Source organism: Salvelinus fontinalis, chromosome 3 (assembly GCF_029448725.1).
Source record: "Salvelinus fontinalis isolate EN_2023a chromosome 3, ASM2944872v1, whole genome shotgun sequence".
Taxonomy (NCBI): domain Eukaryota; kingdom Metazoa; phylum Chordata; class Actinopteri; order Salmoniformes; family Salmonidae; genus Salvelinus; species Salvelinus fontinalis.
The window spans coordinates 35,848,484-35,870,153 of NC_074667.1; the positions used below are offsets into that span (position 1 = coordinate 35,848,484).

Sequence of the window (21,670 nt, forward strand, 5' to 3'; positions counted from 1 at the left end):
ATTACAGTCGATTGAGGTTAGCTTATATTATATTCAAACAATTAAAGTAAAAATCTAATCTGTTCCTGTTGATTAACTCTAGTTATTGATGCTTTACCTATCTTGTATTGTTAACTTTAACATATTCAAATATTCCAAGGTACAAATCTCAGAACTTCACACAGTAACTGATGAAAACAATACAACATATACTATTGATACCCAATATTGTGCACAATATAAAACTGTGACGTCACACAGGGTTTCACCATGACATGTACAGGTTTCTTTATTGCAGAAGATGAATTGTAATGTTGGAATCTCATTCAGATGTGTCAGTCAAATCTCTTTAAATAGTTTTATTGCACTTTTATGCTCGTGTTCTTCAGAGGGTTCCATGTCTGCTTTGCGCCAAAGGGACAGTTTAGGTGTTACAGGTGGACAGAGAATGTCTTTCACAGACACGTGAAGAAAAAAGAAAGAGAAAGAGAGAGAGGTTGGGGGGGGGGTTATGGGGATACAGGGATGAGTTGAGTTGAGTTGAGGAGGGGGAGGAGATGTGGGTCATAATTGGTGGCATGGGTTTGGAGGGCAGATGTAAGAAAATGTCCCTTGCCATTTTTCCTCAATATGTTTTCAATTATAAAATCTAAATCAGTAACAATACTTTGAGTTTTTCTTCAGAAAATAGAAGAACAAGAATAATGAAAATACTTAGTGTATTTCACCTGGCGAAAGAAAGCCCTCCAGCTTTTTTTCTTTTTTTTATCGAAGCCATTTCCTTTTTGTCTTTTTTTATGAATGGTTTTGTCCTACAGTCTGTGTCTGTAACTTCAACTACACTCTAACTGTGCTGCTCTCCCTCCCCTTGTGTCTCATAGGAGGGTTATCAGAAGCAGGATCTCTGCGTTTATGCCGTTGTGTTTTTGTTCACTCTCACTGCGCCACACTTTGGGCTTAGGGAGATACTCAGTACGGGGGGGGGGGGGGGGAGGTAAGGCCAGGGGCGAAGGGTGAGAGTCATTTTGGAGTTTTAAGGAGGTGGATCAGGGGTGTTGTTGGCTGTTGTCCAAATCCCTCCCACCCGCAGAGTCCGGTCTCATACGGTGGTGACCCTCATGACCACCTCGCGGTTGGTCGTGGCGCTGATGCGTGCATCGCTGGGCCTCAGCTGGCTGAGGATGTGCAGGATGGTGTAGCCACAGTGGTGGTTGAGAATAGTCCTAACACGCTGGCCTGCCCGGCCTCCCCTGTCCGCCCCGGCTGAACTGTGGGGAGGGTTTCGACCCCCACGCCCCCCACCCTTGCCGCTGGAGCTGACGGGGTCGCCCAGGTCCTTGTCTTTCTCATAGTTCAGTACTTTCCACTGCTGGTTCACCGCCTGCCAGCGCTTAAAGATCCGGTATACAGACGATCCCTCATGAATTATAAGACCTGGACAGAGAAAACCAGACAGACATGGACAGACAGACATGGACAGACAGACATGGACAGACAGACATGGGCAAGTAAGAGAGAGAAAGGGAGAGAGAGAGGACCGGTATGAACGTGAGGGATGCAGGAGTGATACAAGAGGTAGGAGATAGAGAGACAGTGAATAGAAAATAGATGGAGGGAGGAGGAAGGCAAGTGGATGGAGAGAAGTGAAAGATTACAGAGTGTGAATAGCCAGACAAAGAGGGAAACAGATGAAAGGACACAGAGAAAGAGAAGGACAGGAGAGAAAGTAAGAACGCACTCTGGGGAAGAAAAACCTTTAAGGAGGAATTATTGTCGGCTACCTATGCACAAGTATGCTGTAAATATTTAAACAGTCTGGATGTACAAGGCTCTTGAGAAGTGGCTGTACATTTTCAGCATTACATGTCACACAGACTACGACCTAAGTGAGATGAAAGCCCAAACAGAAACGAGCAAAACAAACAAATTGCTCTCACTAACTAAATTATACACACACACAGCTGACAACTACAAGGAGGACTGACCATGAATGCTAAAATGATCAATAGTTAATACCGTTTTTTTTATCGCTTTGGTACTATTTTCAGGAGAATGTGGTGAATTTTCAAAACTCTTACTACAAAACACTGGTAACACTGGTGGTAACACTTGTAATGCAGCCAGTCTTACATTCAAAACCTTTTGTTGTGCAAGGTTGCTAGGCACGTGGACACACAGATATGTCCTGTTTTTTATTTATTTTTCAGATGTTAAATTATTAACTAAAGTAAATCTTTAAGCCCACATTTGATAACATTTATTTATAAAAATATCTGTCAGCTGTACTTTGCAGAGGGGGCTCACTGACTGGATGAGGAAAAGAGTACCCCCCTATTCTCCATAATAAGTGGTTCCTTCCAAGGTGCACCAAGGAGCAGATATGTTACTTCAGTGGAGGAGGAGAGAGAGTGTTGGGTGACACACACATCGTTTGATTTGATTTTAGCTGCCGGTGATGGGCAAGATTCGCAGGAACTATTTTGTTCCAACTAGATCCCACACCTGACAAACTGAGCTCATTAATCACTTCAGTGATTGTCTAAATTCAACACACCTGGTCTTCCAGGTCGGTTAAATAAAAAACATGCAGTGCCTGAAGCACTCCAGGACCAGGGTTGCCTACCCTTGGTATTGGCCGTAGGGATGCATTTCTTTCTTGTTTTGGAATTTCTGGATTATTTGCATATTGGTACTGTATTGAAATTGAGTTACAGCACTGTAGGAGCTAGAAACACAAGCATTTCGCTGCACCTGCTGTAACATCTAATCTGTTTATGCAACCAATAAAATTAGATTTGTTGCACACATATGGTCTTGTCAATATCTGAGTTTTAAAAAACTTACTGTGAAGTAAAATCATAACAGTCATCATAGTAGTAGTACATTTGAGGATAAATCATACTTTTATGTTTCTACATTACAGACATACATTTTCATTATGTAGTTCTCAAAATCTGTAGTAGACAAACCGGTTTACATGTAGAATCTTTAGGTTTACCAGACGTTTAAGCGATCATCAATTAAGAGCGATCAGATCATGTAACAAACAAAACATGTATTTCTACAGTAGATGAAACACAGATTAAGTTTGGAGAAAAAGTGACTGTACAATTTTGTGTGTTGTACTTAGTCAATTAAAAGTGTGCTTTGAGTTTTGAAACAAATGCCTTTATGATGAACTGTTTTTGAGTTTTGTACTAAGAGTTTTGAAAATGTACCGCATACTTGTGAAAATTGCACCACTGAAATTTTTAAAAACTGTAAGATGCTTCACTGTGTCAAAGTTCAGGTCAGACATAGTAACTGTCAGGAGATTGACCAATCACAAAAGCTTATGAAGAGAAAGTAGAATATCTGTACACTGTTTAGATCCTAGACCTAGTGCTGTAACACTGGAACGTTTCAACCACCCTTCCTACATTCAAACTCTGGGAGCATGTAGGTATTCTCCTTTGTTGTCATATGCAACTCTACTCATACCTGCAATTGCAATCACAAAAGCTTATGATTATCTTTGATAGTATATCAGTGAGGTCTACGTTATAGAACCTTCTAGCTTACCTATGCACACAATGTCCATGAAGCCGTACATGCCATAGCAGATCTGGAAGAGCAGGTCCTGGCGCTGCCACTTGGCCGAAGGGCTGAGGGACGACCACACCAGCCAGGAGATGCTGGCGATAAGGAACAGAGAACCCAGGATGATGGCTGCTATCTGCACCTTCTCTATCACCGTCAGAGAGATGGCTTGCCACTGGAGAGAGGGGGGATATACAGAGAGAGAGAGAGAGAGGGAAAGAGAGGGAGGGGGCGGTGGAGAGAGAAAGAGGGAGGTGGAAGGAGAGAGGGGAGGGAGAGGTGGATCAATGTGTGTGTCTTTTTGGTGGAGATAATTATCTGTGCACTGATGTCACGCAGTTGCAGGCAGGAAGACGTGAAAAGGTGTTTTGTTACATTTGTATGTATTTTCGGAGCATTGGAGTGCTATGCTTCAGCATTCACAGAATACCTTGGATTTGGTATGGAAACCCTGAGGTATAGGGCAGCACTTGTAGTCACTTACACCCACATGCACACACAAACAGATCCTGTACCTGCAGTGGGTTCTTGGTGCTGATGGCCAGGACCTGGTACTTGAAGTAGCAGAGCTCACAGCTCCAGGAGCCTCTCTCGCTGATCCAGCGGATGAGGCAGGGCTGGTGAGTACAGCGCACAGAGCCATCACAGCGGCACGGGCTCAGCAACTCCCCCTGCAGGACACAGAGAAGGAAACAGAGACATATGCTTCAGTTAAATTGATCTAAATATCTACTGAAGGCATGGGCAACTACTCTGGTCTTTTGATCCTAGACTATTGGTCCAGACCAGCACTAAAATACCTGATTCAGCTAAGCATGATGTGGATGATTCATAGATTTGTTGAATCAAGTGTATTAGTGATGGGTTGCTACAAAAGCGTGCAAACCCTGAGACCAGGCACTAAGCACTGAATCGTTGGTGAAGCTGACACGGATGTTCAAAAACAAGTGTGCACCTGGATCTCTAGAGGCACTTCTGGATACAGGGTTTTCTTAAGGGTGTTGTTTGAATAGTCATTTGAGACACACATGAGTACACCTACACCTTGGTATCTAGCAATATTCCTGGATTGCTATCTAAAATAGGACTTCCGCCATATTCTTGATTTCCTTCAACATGAGATCCACATAAATATCAATGTCATGTCATATAGCCACTGGCTGAGGTTAGAGGTCAGGGTCAGGTGGCTTATCCCCATCATCTTGTGGTTTATTCCATTCCGTTAAGTCCTGCCATCTAGTCCAGGACATTACTCACTGTGGTAGTCTGGATGGAGGATGGAAGAGGACAAGCATTTCCATGGTAATAAGATGGTATACATTTGCCAGGATAGTCCAGTACAACACATTACAAAATGGAGTACAGGGATTGTACATAAAAGCATAAAAGGTGAGTGATGTTTTGTGTGATGGAAGCAGGTGTGTACAGTAAGTAAGGTATAGTACAGTAAGAGGCATATTAATGTCATTGGATAAGTGAGGGGGGCATTATGGTACATAATAAGGTCAGGATACTGTACTGTAACTGTACACAGGCAAAGAACAAGGAAATTGTTGAATGCAGAACATTTCTTTAGCTCACATTTTATGATGGAAGTTGTTAATGAGAGAGAATGTACAGCTTTACATGATTTGGGAGAGGATGACATTGCTAATCCTGACCCCCCCCACCCCCCCCACCCCCAAAAAACGAAAACGAAATAACAAGGGAATGGGTTTTCATTAATAAAATGTTTGTCAACAATGTATTGATTTAAAGAACGTGTACGGTATAGTGTTATATATTGTTACATGATTTGTGAGAGAATGGCATTGCTGTTGATCCACATTTTTACATAACTATAACCATTCCATTCCACCTAAAAACACACACACACCAGAGGATATGTTTCCAAAATATGTCATCAGTATTTGTACATAGCAGTGAAAGTCTAGAGTGGTTTGGAGTACAATTCCCATGATTATGCTGTACACTATCGTTTCTGTCGTTGTCGTTGTCGTTGTTTCGCTGGGTTTGAGAAAGAGGACGTAGGGCAGGTGAGGTACAAAGAAGAAGAGAGATGGCGTGGAATGGTAAGGGCTGGCTGTGACGATTACAGGTAAATGTAACAGAGATAATCAATGAAAAGACGGTCCCTCTTTAAATGACGTTCAGCTTATAAAGCCTTCATAATGCCTTCCTAAGCACTACATAAATGTGTTACAAAGCATCTATAACCATATGTCGTGCTTTATAAAGGGGTCATAAATGTGGCATAACTGTCTGACATAATCACCAATGTCAAATGTGACATAACCCACTATGTCGAATATGACAAACATGTGCTTTATAAAGGGTGATATGTTGTGCTGTAGGTTGACACACACTCTAAAGAGATATAATGTTACTTACATTACACCAGGTAACAATTACTTTCATGAAAGCCCCCAACATAAAGAAATTGAAAGTGGCTTTCTTGTTCCTCAGTATGTTCCTCAGTACACAAACATGCACACAACAATATAACAAGGCATACCATGGGGTGCTGAGCCCAGTCAGTTCTTTGACAACAATACACTACATGACCAAAAGTATGTGGACACCTGCTCTTTGAACATCTCATTCCAGAATCATGAGCATTAATATAGAGTTGGCCCCCCCTTTGCTGCTCTTAACAGCCTCCACTCTTTTGGGAAGGCTTTCCACTAGATGTTGGAACATTGCTGTGGGCACTGATGTTGGACGATTAGGCCTGGGTCGCAGTCAGCGTTCCAATTCATCCCAAAGGAGTCCGATGGAGTTGAGGTCAGGGCTCTGTGCAGGCCAGTCAAATTCTTCCACACTGATCTCAACAAACAATTCTGTATGGACCTCGCTTTGTGCATAGGGGGCATTGTCATGCTGAAACAGGAAAGGGCCTTCCCCAAATTGTTACCACAAAGTTGGGAGCACAGAATTGTCTAGAATGTCATTGTATGCTGTAACGTTAAGATTTCCCTTCACTGGAATTAAGGGTCCTAGCCCGAACCATGAAAAACAGCCCCAGACCATTATTCCTCCTCCACCAAACTTTACGGTTGACACTATGCATTGGGGCAGGTAGCGTTCTCCTGGCATCCGCCAAACCCAGATTCGTCCATCGGACTGCCAGATGGTGAAGAATGATTAATCACGAGAACACATTTCGACTGCTCCAGAATCCAATGGCCGACGCATGGCATTGTGCATGGTGATTTTAGGCTTGTGTGAGGCTGCTCGGTCATGGAAACCTATTTCATGAAGCTCCCCACGAACATTTCTTGTGCTGATATTGCTTCCAGAGGCAGTTTGAAACTCGGTAGTGTCACGGCCCCTCCTCTGCATTGCAGGGGCGGTTCCTCCTGCAGGCAGAGGAGGGTCGTTAGTGATTGGAGCCACCTGGGCTCAGGGTATTTAAGCTGCTTCACTAACCACTTTTGTCTCTCTCTCTCTGCTCCTCCAGGTATGATCCTGTTTTGTTTGTTCCTTTGTAGTTTTACGTAGTTTTACTCAGTCATATTCACACACACAGATTCACGCATCCCTACACTTTACATACACCCTACATTATGATACTTTCACACCTCATTCCTTTTTCTTTGTTTAAAGTTAATAGTTTAGTTCATAATAAAGAACCTTTTTGATTGGCCTATACCTGTTGTTCGTGTCCCCTCATTTTTGCCACAGGCTATGAGCCAGCCTGTGACAGTAGTGAGTGTTGCAACTGAGGACAGTCAATGTAAGCTTGTGTGGGCTACCACGTCGCGGCTGAGCCGTTGTTGCTCCTAGACGTTTCCACTTCACAGTAACAGCACTTACAGTTGACCGGGGCAGCTCTAGCAGAGCAGAAATTTGATGAACTGACTTGTTGGAAAGGTGACATCCTATGACGGTGCCACGTTGAAAGTCACTGAGCTCTTCAGAAAGGCCATTCTACTGCCAATGTTTGTCTATGGAGATTGCACAGCTAATTTGAAATGGTGTCCACATACTTTTGTATATACTGTACATGTATAGTGTATAACAAGCCATACCGTGCGGTGCTGGACCCAGTTAGTCCGGGGGGCAATTTGAGTAATTATTCAGCAGCCTTATGGCTTGTGGGTAGAAGCTGTTAAGGAGCCTTTTGGTCCTAGACTTGGCGCTCCGGTACTGCTTGCTGTGCGGTAGCAGAGAGAACAGTCTATGACTTGGGTGATTGGAGTCTTTGACCATTTTTTGGGCTTTCCTCTGACACCGCCTAGTATATAGGTCCTGGATGGCAGGAAGCTTGGCCCTAGTGATGTACTGGGCCGTACGCACTACCCTCTGTAGCGTCTGACGGTCAGATGCCGAGCAGTTGCCATACCAGGCAGTGATGCAACTGGTCAGGATGCTCTCGATGGTGCAGCTGTAGAACTTTTTGAGGATATGTGGACCCATGCCAAATCTTTTCAGTCTCCTGAGGGGGAAAAGGTGTTGTCGTGCCCTCTTCACGACTGTCTTGGTGTGTTTGGACCATGATAGTTCGTTGGTGATGTGGACATCACATCACCCTCTCTCCTGCTGAAAGATCAGCCACAAAATGTTGGCACCATTGTTAACAGGTTGTAATCAACACACTGGCTCCAGGTCATCTATAAGTTATTGCTAGGTAAAGCTCCGCCTTATATCAGCTCACTGGTCACCATAGCAACACCCACCCATAGCACGCGCTCCAGCAGGTATATTTCACTGTTCATCCCCAAAGCCAACACCTCCTTTGGCCATCTTTCCTTCCAGTCCTCTGCTGCCAATGACTGGAATGAACTGCAAAAATCACTGAAGTTGAAGACTTATATCTCCTTCACTAACTTTAAGCGTCAGCTGTCGGAGCAGCTTACTGATCGCTGCAGCTGTACACAGCCCATCTGTAAATAGCTCATCCAACCAACTACCTACCTCATCCCCACATTTGTTTTTCTGCTCTTTTGCACACAAGTATTTCTACTTGAACATCCTCATCTGCACATATATCACTCCAGTGTAAATTGCTAAATTGTAATTACTTCGCCACTATTGGCCTATTTATTGCCTTACCTCCTTACTTCATTTGCATACACTGTATACAGATTTTTCCTATTGTGTTATTGACTGTACGTTTGTTTATCCCATGTGTAACTCCGTGTTATTGTTTTTGTCGCACTGCTTTGCTTTATCTTGGCCAGGTCACAGTTGTAAATAGGAACTTGTTCTCAACTGGCCTACCTGGTTAAATAAAGGTGAAATAAAAAAATTAAAAACCCTGGACTCCAGCATGGGAACAGAAAAGGATACCTGGTGCGTTAGTCTCGGGTACTCTAGGACTACTCCAAATCATCTCGGCTCTGACACACACACACACAAACGCAAGCTTTTCAGTTCCATCAAGCCATCTAAATACCTCCCACACCTTACAGTAACCTGTGGATCATGAGAACCTTAATAAATTGGCAGAACGTTTATAACCTATTTATTGACACTTCATGTAGTGCCGTGTAATACTTTGTTTGAAGTGAGACACCTTCGGTCATCCTCCTGAGTAAATTTCATAAAAATTAAAATAGTGAAGCATTTAAAAAGCTGTCCTTTTTAGGTAAAACTACTTCATGTTACCAAATAATTGATTAAAACACACTGTTTTGCAATGAAGGGCTACAGTAGCCTCAACAACACTCTGTAGGGTAGCGCCATAGTGTAGCCGGAAGACAGACAGTTTCCGTCCTCCTCTGGGTACATTTACTTCAATACCAAACCTAGGAGGGTCATGGATCTCACCCCCTTCCATAGACTTCCATAGACACAGTAATTATGACAACTTCTGGAGTACATCCTCCAACCTATCAGAGCTCTTGCAGCATGAACTGACAATTTGTCCACACTATCAAAGGATCAGAGAATTAATCTAGTACTGAAAGCATAAGCTACAGCTAGCTAGCACTGCAGTGCATAACATGTGGTGAGTAGCTGACTCAAAGAGAGAGAAATTTGCTTTTCTTTCAAAAACTTTTGAACGGTTATGTATATATTTCCTTTATATATTTTTTATACAATACAAATACATTAAGTTTTAAAAAGTCCAGCAATGCAGTGATATTGAACATTACATAGGGCTGTGAGTAGTGTAGCTTGTCCATGATCTGGCGGACGAATAGTTCTTGCCTCTCTGCCTGCTGGAGGGACTGTATGTTGGTTCCAACCTTAAAAGTAACAACAAAGAAAGTTAGCAGATCTGTTAGCTAGCTAGCAATTGCAGTAAAGTCACTAAAATCATTTGAAATAATGATTGAGGCAGCTATGTAATCTAACTCAACACTTATATAACTACTGCAAACTAATTTAAATGACAATAAATAAAGGTTCACTTACTCGTTTTTCACTGTCCAGTGGCATCACAAGTGGGCATTTGATTCGCAAACTCCATCACATATTAGCTTACTGCGCTACAGAAACCCTGCTAACCAGAAACACCACTCTTCCCGGACCCCAACCTTGGCAGCAGCTAATGGGGATCCATAATAAATACAAACAGCGCATGCACACTGAAAAAAAGGTAACTACACTAAAAATTCAAGTTAGAACACAGAAAATCCAAGAAGATCCAAATGTGTTTTTTTTATATTAAAAAAGTTAGAAAAAACTGTGGGAAAACCAGAAAAACCAAACCAAGAAAATGGAATATAAAGAAAAAATAATAATTAGCCAAAAAATAAATACAGATTTTAAAGAGCCCTACCAAAGTTTTTTGCTGTGCTTGACTGCACTGTAGAGTGTGTGTCATCCTGCTATATGATAGCTATATGATCACACTGGTAATATATAATTTGTTGTATGAGGCCTGCATCTGATGATCAGTCTGAGGGGAGGGAGCGGCTGGATCTCACCCGACTCACCGTCCCTCCGCTCACCCTCCCTCCGCTGAGAAAAAGGGGACACAGTCTTCGCTGAGTCTCTCTCTAATCATGACTTTAAAAGTTCTGAAATATCACAGTATCAACTTTGCTGTGGGTTCGAGGTTTCTTTTTACAGTCTATGGCTCGAGGAAACTGCACAGACACGGTGATCTGAGCTATAGAATTGTCCAGCGGTAGGCTTATAGGTGGATTTGATTTGCTCTCTGGGCCTGCCAGAGAGGGCGGAGTTCTACCTTCAGACACATGAAATTGTTCGAAATGGGAACGCTTTGTCTTCCAGGTGCTAGGACTGCTGAGATCAAGTTTACTTACCGCCAACAGCGCGAAAGAAATGTAAAAAATAGGAATGCAAGGCTTTTTTACATAAATGTTTGGTGATCGAGTAGGAATGCCTTGGAGATCGACCAGAGATCGATCGCGATCGACAGGTTGGTGACCACTGTTATAGATGATGTCCCACACTCCGTAGCTTGTGCGCAGCGTTGCATTTTTGTCTTCTACCAAACCAATCAGGTGGTTGCTCAATGAAACAAAGCTTCGGACTTAACTGATCACATGCTTCTGATAAAGTGATACGGGCATGGGCACACTACTTCAAAGTATACTGTTTAGCATGCCTCGGAACTCTGGTATCAAAGATATCACATAAAATTGGCAGACAACAGGTCAAGTTGAAATTAAGTTATCATTTTAAACCTAACTTCATGTTGAAAGTTAATCTTGAAAAGGCCTCATTTATAACCGTTGCGTAAATTTTACACTAAATATCGGTGTACGCCAAAAAATATTGAGATTTATCAACTTGGCGCATGCTATACATACCCATGTTTCCCATTATAAATCAGACCTGTCATGAAACTGCGCACGCGAATGAGCATTATTATTATTATATTATGCTTCAGTAACGCCCATCAGCTTTTATGGTGACAATAACGCCATTATTTGTTGTATACTTTAGAAGTATTGGAATTAGGCCAAGACAGTATATCTAAAGGAAATATCAATGGCAAACTTGATCAAATGTCTTTGGAGGTGTTTGGGAAAAGTTTTTTTAGGTGGGGCATTTGCTGTATCTGACCGTTTCTGAAACACAAAAACAATATCAAATTGTTGTGGACCTGTAAACAGATCCTTTGTATTCAATCATGTTTTGCATTTACTTTCGCCCGAACCTAAATATGCTTCACTGCCCGCGAATTAGGAAACATTGTCTCCTCTGAATAAAAAAAAAACTGCAATAGGCCTAATTACACACTTTAATATAAAATATCAACTGTCTGTTCACCTGTTAAATTTGACTGTATGTTATAAACCACGCTCCTTTCGGAGCATAGAGCAAAAACTTGAAATTACAATAGTCTATTTAATAGGACCAATTAAACGAGAGTTGCTCATAAAATGTGTTGTATGGCTACCACTAGAAGCTATGTGTACGCTTGGTCTAAAGTTTGCGGGACATTCTCATGTCAAGTTTTGCGTGAAAACTGGCGCACGCATGTTTTGGGGCATATTTTGTGTGTACGCAACGTTTATAAATGAGACACCTGCACACTAGCCTATAACACAAACTGGGTTGACCGTGGGAAACTAGTGCTTGCCATAGGCTCGCGCTCTCAGTAGTGACAGAGAGAAAGAGGCGAAGCGAAACCGGCAGGTGGCGTTTTTTTTTTTTTTTTACTCACCAAGCGAGTAGTTTTTGTAAGTAGGTCACTAGCTAGGTTTCCATCCAATTGGCGACAGATTTTCATGTGAATATTCTAAAATCTGCATGAAACAATATGCGCATTTCCCCATCAGAAATGTGTTTCCATCAAATTGACTTGTTGGGGATAAAAGGCTGTGCATGACGACGTAGTGTAGATACAAATATATTTTGCGGTTAAATTCCCATGTACCAAATAGAAAATGCAAGTTAAATGGGGTTCTATTGCATTTTCAACTCCACTGATAGTTTTCTCACAAAAAAATGTGCATTACATAGTGAGTGTGCCCACTCTGGTATTGGCACAAGCGCTCTAGCTAACAGCTCACAGATGCAGTGTGGGTATATTCTACATGATGAGATTATTATGGATAAAAGAGTGAGATTCTTTTTATTTGTCAAACGGTAGCCAAGCATCGGTGATCATGTCACCAGAATAAGACCCTCAACATTTATTAGAAAGGAGCATCAAGCTCATCACCTTGCACTTTCTTTCTTTTTTTACCGTTTTTTCTCCCCAATTTCGTGGTATCCAGTCTTGTCTCATCGCTGCAACTCCTGTACGGACTCGCGAGAGGCGAAGGTCGAGAGCCGTGCGTCCTCCGAAACACAACGCCAACCGTTGTGGCCGGCTGCAACAGAACCTGGACTCTAAACCAGAATCTCTATTGGCACAGCTAGCACTTCCACGCAGTGCCTTAGACCACCGCGCCACTCGGGAGGCCACCTTGCACTTTCACCACCCTGTGAAGTTCATCATAATTTAAGAATCCGACGCCTAATGAACGTTATGCTTTCTCGATGAGTTGTATTGGGAGGACCTTACAACATGTCATCGCGTGACTCCAGGTTTACTTCGATATGATGGTTATTACATCAATATTTGCGAATAAAAACTTTCCACCTACATTTGTTGCATAATTTATTTTACAGACACAAAAAGATCCCACCTTGTCTAGCGTATTTAGTTTTGTCGACATTTGGAAAGTTTCCAGACAAGTTTTCTCTTTCAATCAGGCCTGTCATTACATTTTTTTATCCGACATGTTCTTTACTTGCATAAAAAGATTGGATGGAAACCTGGTTACTGAGAATTTGGTCAACAAAAAATGTAATGGCTTATTAGATTGAATAAAAGTTTTGTAATGCTTAGGTTGCTATGAGTGTACTGATATATAGTAAGTATGACACAAGACATCCAGGCAACCTTGAAAAATAAAAAACATTATATTTGAGTTGCCTCTGTTGTTCACACGCCCAACTTACTTTAATTTTTTAATACATTTCTTTCCAGTGTTAGAGGGGCCACTTGAGTATCTGGTCAATATAATGGATAATATGTGGTAGTGACGTGTCTCTAGGCCTTCGAGATGGCATCCGTTTACAATTATTACATTTGTTAACGTTCTCAACCATTGTAAGTCAAAATGTAATTTGTTGATTCCACTTTCACTCCCGAATTCTGCTCTAATACAGTTGAATTGCAGAGGCCTTCTGTCTAGCTTCTGAAGGCCTAGCCAACAGCTAAGCTAGATAGCTAGATTTATATCCCCAGAGACCACCAAATAAAAATCCTGATTGGATCTTTTTTTCTCTTCAATGTTAACCCTTTCCTTTCCAAAACAAACTGAAGACATTAAATCAGAATTTTATTTCAATATTATTGAAAAGATTGGTATTAAATGAAAATTCTAACTAAATGCATATTTAAAAAATAGAACAATTATAACCCTAACCCTTCTCTGAAGGCCCTTACGGTTCCCCACTGCCCATTTCCTTCTCCTCTTTGTTTCTCTCTCTTTCGCTTGCTGTGTTCCCCCCTCACATTGTTTACCTTTCTCACACTCTCTCTCTCTTTCCTCTATATCTGCTCTCCTCCCTGGCAAGCCTATGTTGTTGTGAGTTTAGTTAAAGCTCTGTCTTTGCAGTGTGTGTGTGTGTGTGTGTGTGTGTGTGTGTGTGTGTGTGTGTGTGTGTGTGTGTGTGTGTGTGTGTGTGTGTGTGTGTGTGTGTGTGTGTGTGTGTGTGTGTGTGTGTGTGTGAGAGAGTGAGAGTAAGTGAGAGTGAGGGTGAGAGAATATGTATGTGTTTTTGTGTGCTCAGATTCCAGATAGCCACAGGGCTGCTGTAGAGACAGAGAGGAGAGAGAAGTGGAGGGGAGGACGGTGACGGGAAGGAGGGGTGGACGGTGAGTCAGCGCACATATCTCACTGCCTGTTTGCCAGCATGGCATGGCCATCCAGAAAGCCAATGGCATCCCACTGGACACAAACAGGTTAAATCAACGCTGTTTCAATGTATTGTGATGTAGAATCTGCATGGAAAATGCATTGGATTTGAAAAAAGTAATCAACTCTTGTTTTGAGAGATCTGCACACATGGGCGGCAGGTAACCTGGCGGTTAAGAGCGTTGGGCCAGTAACAGAAAGGTCACTGTTTGAATCTCAGAGCTGGCAAGGTGGAAAAATCTGCCGTTCTGCCCTTGAGCAAGGCAGTTAACCCCCAACAACTGCTCCCCGGGTGCTGATGACGTCGATTAAGGCAGCCCCCTGCACCTCTGAATCAGAGGGGTTGGGTTAAATGAGGAAGACACATTTTGGTTGAATGCATTCAGTTGTGCAACAGACTAGGTATCCCCTTTCCCTCATGGTAACAAAAAGTCAACATAGACAGACCTTGTATAAAATATTTTGAATTTGTACCTTAAAAACAATGATAGTTTTTCAAGGTTATATCCACTATCTTAATTTTAATAAATACAATAGGCTGGGCAGCACCTCCTACTGGAGAATTGACCAAACTACAGCTACCCCATGTTCTCCCATCCAAGGTTTTACCAAGCCCCGCTTAGCTATTTGTCACTGACTATTACCAATATGCTATCGTTAGAATGATTGTTGAGAGATCTCCACTTAAAAACGAAATAGATTCTTTGTTGTTATCAAAGTAATTCCAAAGGGTAGGTTTAATAGATCAAATGAAATGTGACAATACTTGATCAATGATCAATGATGTTATTCAGGCCTCAACACAATTCAAAATCACTAAATATCATGACATTTTAAATCAACCAAAGCTTGAAACCCTAGGCATACTGTCGAAATCATCAACACCAATTGTTTGAATTCAACCCAGAATTAAACAAACAATATACCATACAGTATGTCTAGGGTTTCAAGCTCCGGTTGGTTTAAAATGTCATGATATTTATGGATAATGAATTGTGTTTGGTTGTCAACGCAACCAAATATCAACATTTGAAGGAGATGTACAGTTGAAGTCGGAAGTTTACATACACCTTAGCCAAATACATTTAAACTCAGTTTTTCACAATTCCTGACATTTAATCCTAGTAAAAAAATCCCTGTCTAGGTCAGTAAGGATCACCACTTTATTTTATGAATGTGAAATGTCAGAATAATAGTAGAAGGAATTATTTATTTCAGCTTTTATTTCTTTCATCACATTCCCAGTGAGTCAGAAGTTTACATACACTCAATTAGTATTTGGTAGCATTGCCTTTAAATTGTTTAACTTGGGTCAAACGTTTTGGGTAGCCTTCCACAAGCTTCCCACAATAAGTTGGGGGAATTTTGGCCCATTCCTCCTGGCAGAGCTGGTGTAACTGAGTCAGGTTTGTAGGCCTCCTTGCTCGCACACACTTTTTCAGTTCAGCCCACAAATGTTCTATAAGATTGAGGTCTCCAATACCTTGACTTTGTTGTCCTTTGGAGGTATGCTTGGGGTCATTGTTCATTTGGAAGACCCATTTGCGACCAAGCTTTAACTTCCTGACTGATGTCTTGAAATGTTGCTTGAATATACCCACATAATTGTCCTCCTCATGATGCCATCTATTTTGTGAAGTGCACCAGTCCCTCCTGCAGAAAATCACCCCCACAACATGATGCTGCCACCCCCATGCTTCACGGTTGGGATGTTGTTCTTCAGCTTGCAAGCCTCCCCCGTTTCCCTCCAAACATAATGATGGTCATTATGGCCAAACAGTTCTATTTTTGTTTCATCAGACCAGAAGACATTTCTCCAAAAAAATACAATCTTTGTCCCCATGTGCAGTTGCAAACCGTAGTCTTTTTTTTAATGGCGGTTTTGGAGCAGTGGCTTCTTCCTTGCTGAGCGGCCTTTCAGGTTATGTCGATATAGGACTCGTTTTACTGTGGATATAGATACTTTTGTACCCGTTTCTTCCAGCATCTTCACAAGGTCCTTTGCTGTTGTTCTGGGATTGATTTGCACTTTTCGCACCAAAGTCCGTTCAACTCTAGGAGACAGAACACGTCTCCTTCCTGAGCAGTATGACGGTCCCATGGTGTTTATACTTGCATACTATTGTTTGTACAGATGAACGTGGTACCTTCAGGCGTTTGGAAATTGCTCCCAAGGTTGAACTTGAGGTCTTGGCTGATTTATTTAGATTTTCCCATGATTTTAAATAAAAAGCTACTGAGTTTGAAGGTAGGCCTTGAAATACATCCACAGGTACACCTCCAATTGACTCAAATGATGTCAATTAGCCTATCAGAAGCTTCTAAAACCATGACATCATTTTCTGGAATTTTCCAAGCCGTTTAAAGGCACAGTCAACTTAGTGCATGTAAACTTCTGACCCACTGGAATTGTGATACAGTGAATTATAAGTGAAATAATCTGTCTGTAAACAATTGTTGGAAAAAGTACTTGTGTCGTGCACAACGTAGTTGTCCTAACCGACTTGCCAAAACTATAGTTTGTGGAGTGGTTGAAAAACAAGTTTTAATGACTCCAACCTAAGTGTATGCAAACTTCCGACATCAACTGTATCTTCTGCTTGGATAGTTCCATCTGTGCCACTGACTTAGTCTGGCTTTAATTCCAGTTTGTCTAAAAATAAAACAGTTATATGTTGGATTCTCATCTCCATCTAGGAATAAATCAAATTAAACTTTATGTAAGTGTATTTAAAGTCTGATTTGATGTATTCCTATTCTATAACTTAAATGTATGTTTGAGATGGAGACATGAATCCAACATATCAAAGTTAAAGAATAGGACTAAATCAAATCAAACTTTATTTAAAGTGATTTAAAGTTTGATTTGATTTAGGTTGAGATGGAGACGTGAATCCAACATGTCAATTATTAATTTGTTGACAAACTAGAATTAAAGCCAGACTAAGTTAGTGGCACAGATGGAACTATCCAAGCAGAAGATACATCTCCTTCAAATGTTGTTATTTGCTGCATTGACAAGCAAGCACAATTCAATTTTACTTTTGTAATACAGTAAATTGTCACGCCCTGACCGTAGAGAGCTTTTTATGTCTCTATTTTGGTTTGGTCAGGGTGTGATTTGGGTGGGCATTCTATGTTCCTTTTTCTATGATTTGTATTTCTGTGTGTTTGCCCGGGTGTGGTTCTCAATCAGAGGCAGCTGTTTGTCGTTGTTTCTGATTGAGAACCATACTTAGGTTGCCCTTTCCCACCTGTATTTGTGGGTAGTTGTCTATGTGTAGGTGCCTGTCAGCACTCATTTTTGTATAGCGTCACGGTTCGTTTGTTATTTTGTTAGTTTGTTTAGTGTTCGTTCTTTGTAATAAAGAAGTATGTACGCATCCCACGCTGCGCCTTGGTCTCCTCCTTTTGACGGCCGTGACAGAACTACCCACCACCAAAGGACCAAGCAGTGTGGGAGAGAGGACTGGACATGGGAGGACATCCTGGACGGCAAGGGATCCTACACATGGGAAGAGATCCTGGCTGGAAGGAATCGCCTCCCATGGGAACAGGTGGAGGCGGCCAGGAATGCGGAGGCAGCTAGGAAAGGGGCCAAGGATTACACAGGAACACGGCTGGCAAGGAAGCCCGAGAGGCAGCCTCAAAAACAAATTGGGTGGAGGCACACGGGGAGTGTGGCAGAGTCAGGTTGGAGACCTGAGCCAACTCCCCGTGCTTACCGTGGCGAGCATGTGACTGGTTAGGCCCCGTGCTATGGGGTGATACGCACTGTCTCGGCCGAGCATTCACAGGCCGGTGTGCTCGGTACCAGCGTCCCGCATTTGCCGGGTGGAAGTGGGCATCCAGCCAGAACGGGTGGTGCCAGCTCTGCGCTCGAGACCGCCAGTGCGTCTCCACGGCCCAGTGTATCCGGTGCCTCGGCCAAGGAAGAGGCCTCCTGTGTCTCCCCAGCCCGGTGAGTCCTGTTACTGCGTCCAGCCCGGCGCCTCCAGAGACGGCCTCCAGCCCGGCGCCCTCCAGCCCGGCGCCCTCCAGCCCGGAGCCTCCAGCGGCGCCCTCCAGCCCGGAGCCTCCAGAGGCGCCCTCCAGCCCGGATCCTCCAGAGGCGCCCTCCAGCCGGGGGCCGCTACGAGGGTCCCCAGTCTGGGGTCAGCGGCGAGGGTCCCGCTCTAGAGGCGCCACCGCAGTGAAATGCCCACCCAGACCCTCCCCTATAGGTTCAGGTTTTGCGGCCGGAGTCCTCACCTTTGGAGGGGGTTACTGTCCCGCCCTGACCGTAGAGCTTTTTATGTCTCTATTTTGGTTTGGTCAGGGTGTGATTTAGGTGGGCATTCTATGTTCCTTTTTCTATGATTTGTATTTCTGTGTGTTTGGCCGGGTGTGGTTCTCAATCAGAGGCAGCTGTCTATCGTTGTTTCTGATTGAGAACCATACTTAGGTTGCCTTTTCCCACCTGTATTTGTGGGTAGTTGTCTATGTGTAGTTGCTTGTCAGCACTCATTTTTGTATATCTTTACGGTTCGTTTGTTATTTTGTTAGTTTGTTTAGTGTTCGTTCTTTGTAATAAAGAAGTATGTACGCATCCCACGCTGCCCCTTGGTCTCCTCCTGACGGCCGTGACATAAATAGCCTAAAGTTGTCATGCTCTGATCTGTTTCACCTGTCCTTGTGCTTGTCTCCACCCCCCTCCAGGTGTCGCTTTTTATCAGCAGTGTATTTATCCCTGTGGTTCCTGTCTCTCTGTGCCAGTTTGTCTTGTTTTGCCAAGTCAACCAGTGTTTGTCTTAGCTCCTATTTTTCCCAGTCTCTGTTTTTTCACTAGTCCTCCTGGTTTTGACCCTTTCCTGTCCTGACGCCGAACCCGCCTGCCTGACCACTCTGCCTGTTCTGACCTCGAGCCTGCCTATCGCCTGGTACTGTTTGGACTCCGACCTGGTTTATGAACTCTCGCCTGTCCCCGACCTGCCTTTTACCAACCCCTTTTGTTATAATAATTATCGGAGCTCAACCATCTGCCTCCTGTGTCTGAATTTGGGTCTCGCCTTGTGCCCTTATAAAAGTTAAGGCTATCTTTCAAACTAATGTAACATTTGACCTTAAAATGAGTAACACATCCATGGGCACATTGAGGTTACTGTAACTATACATTTCTTCTTAAGTAATCATATAAAGCATGCATGTTCAAAATAGCATACATAGGTCATCGCAGGTCTGTGGAGATCTTCAAAATCGCTGTAATAATCTACGCAGAATCTTGAACGGCATTGATCACTTGCACCATGTACTTTTAATGTAATCTCAACTGCAATCCAGGTAATTTGTTTTTTATATTGAAGCACAGTGATATTACATTCCTCTTTCGTACTGTATAAATTAACAATATGTCTGACATTTTGTTCCCATTTTAACTATGCTGTGATTTTAAATGGTTGAAAGTGAAGTGGTAAGACGTTTGTGACAACTTAACCAAAAAATATCAGACATTGTTTTTCCATTGGAATTTGGTTGTGCTTTTAGATGGTCGAAAGCATTGGAAATTCAACTGTCTTTTTGAGTGGGTGAATATAGGTTGTAATCTTATTGATCAATGTCTCAACCAAATGTTACCCAATCTTCCACGTTGAAATTATGTAGTGTCCACTTAGGATAAAAACACTTTACAATTACGCACACTTACAAAACACTCTTGAGCTTTTATGCGGTCCATTTCATGAACATACTTTACATTTTTAGGCTTGCCATAACAAAGGGGTTGAATACTTATTGACTCAAGACATTTCCCATTTTATTTGTTTTATTACATTTACATTTTAGTCATTTAGCAGACACTCTTATCCAGAGCGACTCACAGTGAGTGCATTCATTTTCATACTTTTTACTACTGGTCCCCTCGTGGGAATCAAACCCACAACCCTGACCTTGCAAGCACCATACTCTACCAGCTGAGCCCAAAAAAATTCTACAAACAAAATTCCACTTTGACATGATGGGGTATTGTGTATAGATCAGTGCCACAAAATCTCAATTTAATCAATTTTAAATTCCGGTTGTAACAACAAAATGTGGAAAAAGTAAAGGGGTGTGAATACATTCTGATGACACTGTATGTGGAGTAATCATAGTCAGTCAGTGCTGATGCTCTGATTTGGTATTTTCCTTCATTCAATCACAGTGATTCTTTCCTCTGTGATACATCCTAATTCATCCAAAACAGTAGGACTAATTTCTCTCACCCTTATTGCCCAGATTTTGTTCTCTACATTGAGATGTGTTCTTGGTCTCTGTAGTTCATTCTATGAACATTATATTGTATTTGAATCCTGCAACCAAGTGTATCTCAGTCTTGATCAATACTTATTATCGTCAATCAATACTTATCTCGTCAATCAACTTATTCTCAGCTAACAGCTAACGATCACAGACATGGACAAAACATTCTTTTCATATACAAATTGAATGTTGAAAGAATGTCTACACAGAGTACTGAAAACGTTCCTGAACAATTCATGGAATGTGTCTGTCATTAACATTATTGGAATACCCTAAGAATATTCTGGGAACCAACAATTGTTAGCTGGATTGTATCTTTGCCTCTCTGTCACTATGATGTTTTGGCGGATGAAGTATGGAGTATTGAGCATGGGTGGGACCAAACTTGATTCCCATCCCAAAACACGCACAGAGTGCCCATCACAACAACTTAATATAAATAAGATTTGTTTCGGGGCATATAAATATCCACAGCAGTTGATGGTTCAATTGGCAAGGACCGAAGTAGCTGGGTCCAAAAAGAACCAGCAACATTAAATAGGCTAATTCAAGGGTAAGTGAATCTGCTCCTTGGGCATAATGCCTTATGAATCAAATAATGTAGACAGCTAACCAATGATTTATTTGTTAATGGGATGTTATGGAGAGACAGGTGAACCAATGATGACATAGAGTACCACAGTATGAGTCATAATAACCATAAAACCTAGCGGTCAAACAGGGAAATGGTTCCAATAATTTTTCCACCATTCATTTTTCCCATAGGGTATTTTAGAAACACTTAAAATAAGGGCTGTGTTTCGTGTCGGCTTACCCTGGCCTGACATTTTGATAACCATGTAAATCTCTCTCGAACAAGTTGAATATTACCAATATATTCACGTTTATTTACTCTCAGATTCAAAAATGTTAATTAGCATCAAAGTAGACATCATGCAAAACTAAAAATCCCTGTCATCACTAATTGAAACCTTTGCTAACAGGTATTGTGTCAATTG

At 42.1% G+C, this 21,670-nt stretch overlaps 1 protein-coding gene across 1 annotated transcript in view; it reads right to left on the minus strand.

The window, feature by feature from the left end:
- Positions 1-242: 242 nt before the first annotated feature.
- Positions 243-21,670, minus strand: part of LOC129846162 (E3 ubiquitin-protein ligase MARCHF9-like) — a 30,070-nt gene continuing 8,642 nt past the window's right edge. Inside the window, exons 2-4 of the mRNA XM_055914121.1 lie at positions 4,074-4,229; positions 3,541-3,733; positions 243-1,413 (exon numbers count right to left, since the gene is read on the minus strand). Of these exons, the coding sequence (XP_055770096.1) occupies positions 1,079-1,413; positions 3,541-3,733; positions 4,074-4,229 (684 nt within the window). The 3' untranslated portion in view covers positions 243-1,078. The remainder of the gene's footprint in view (positions 1,414-3,540; positions 3,734-4,073; positions 4,230-21,670) is intronic.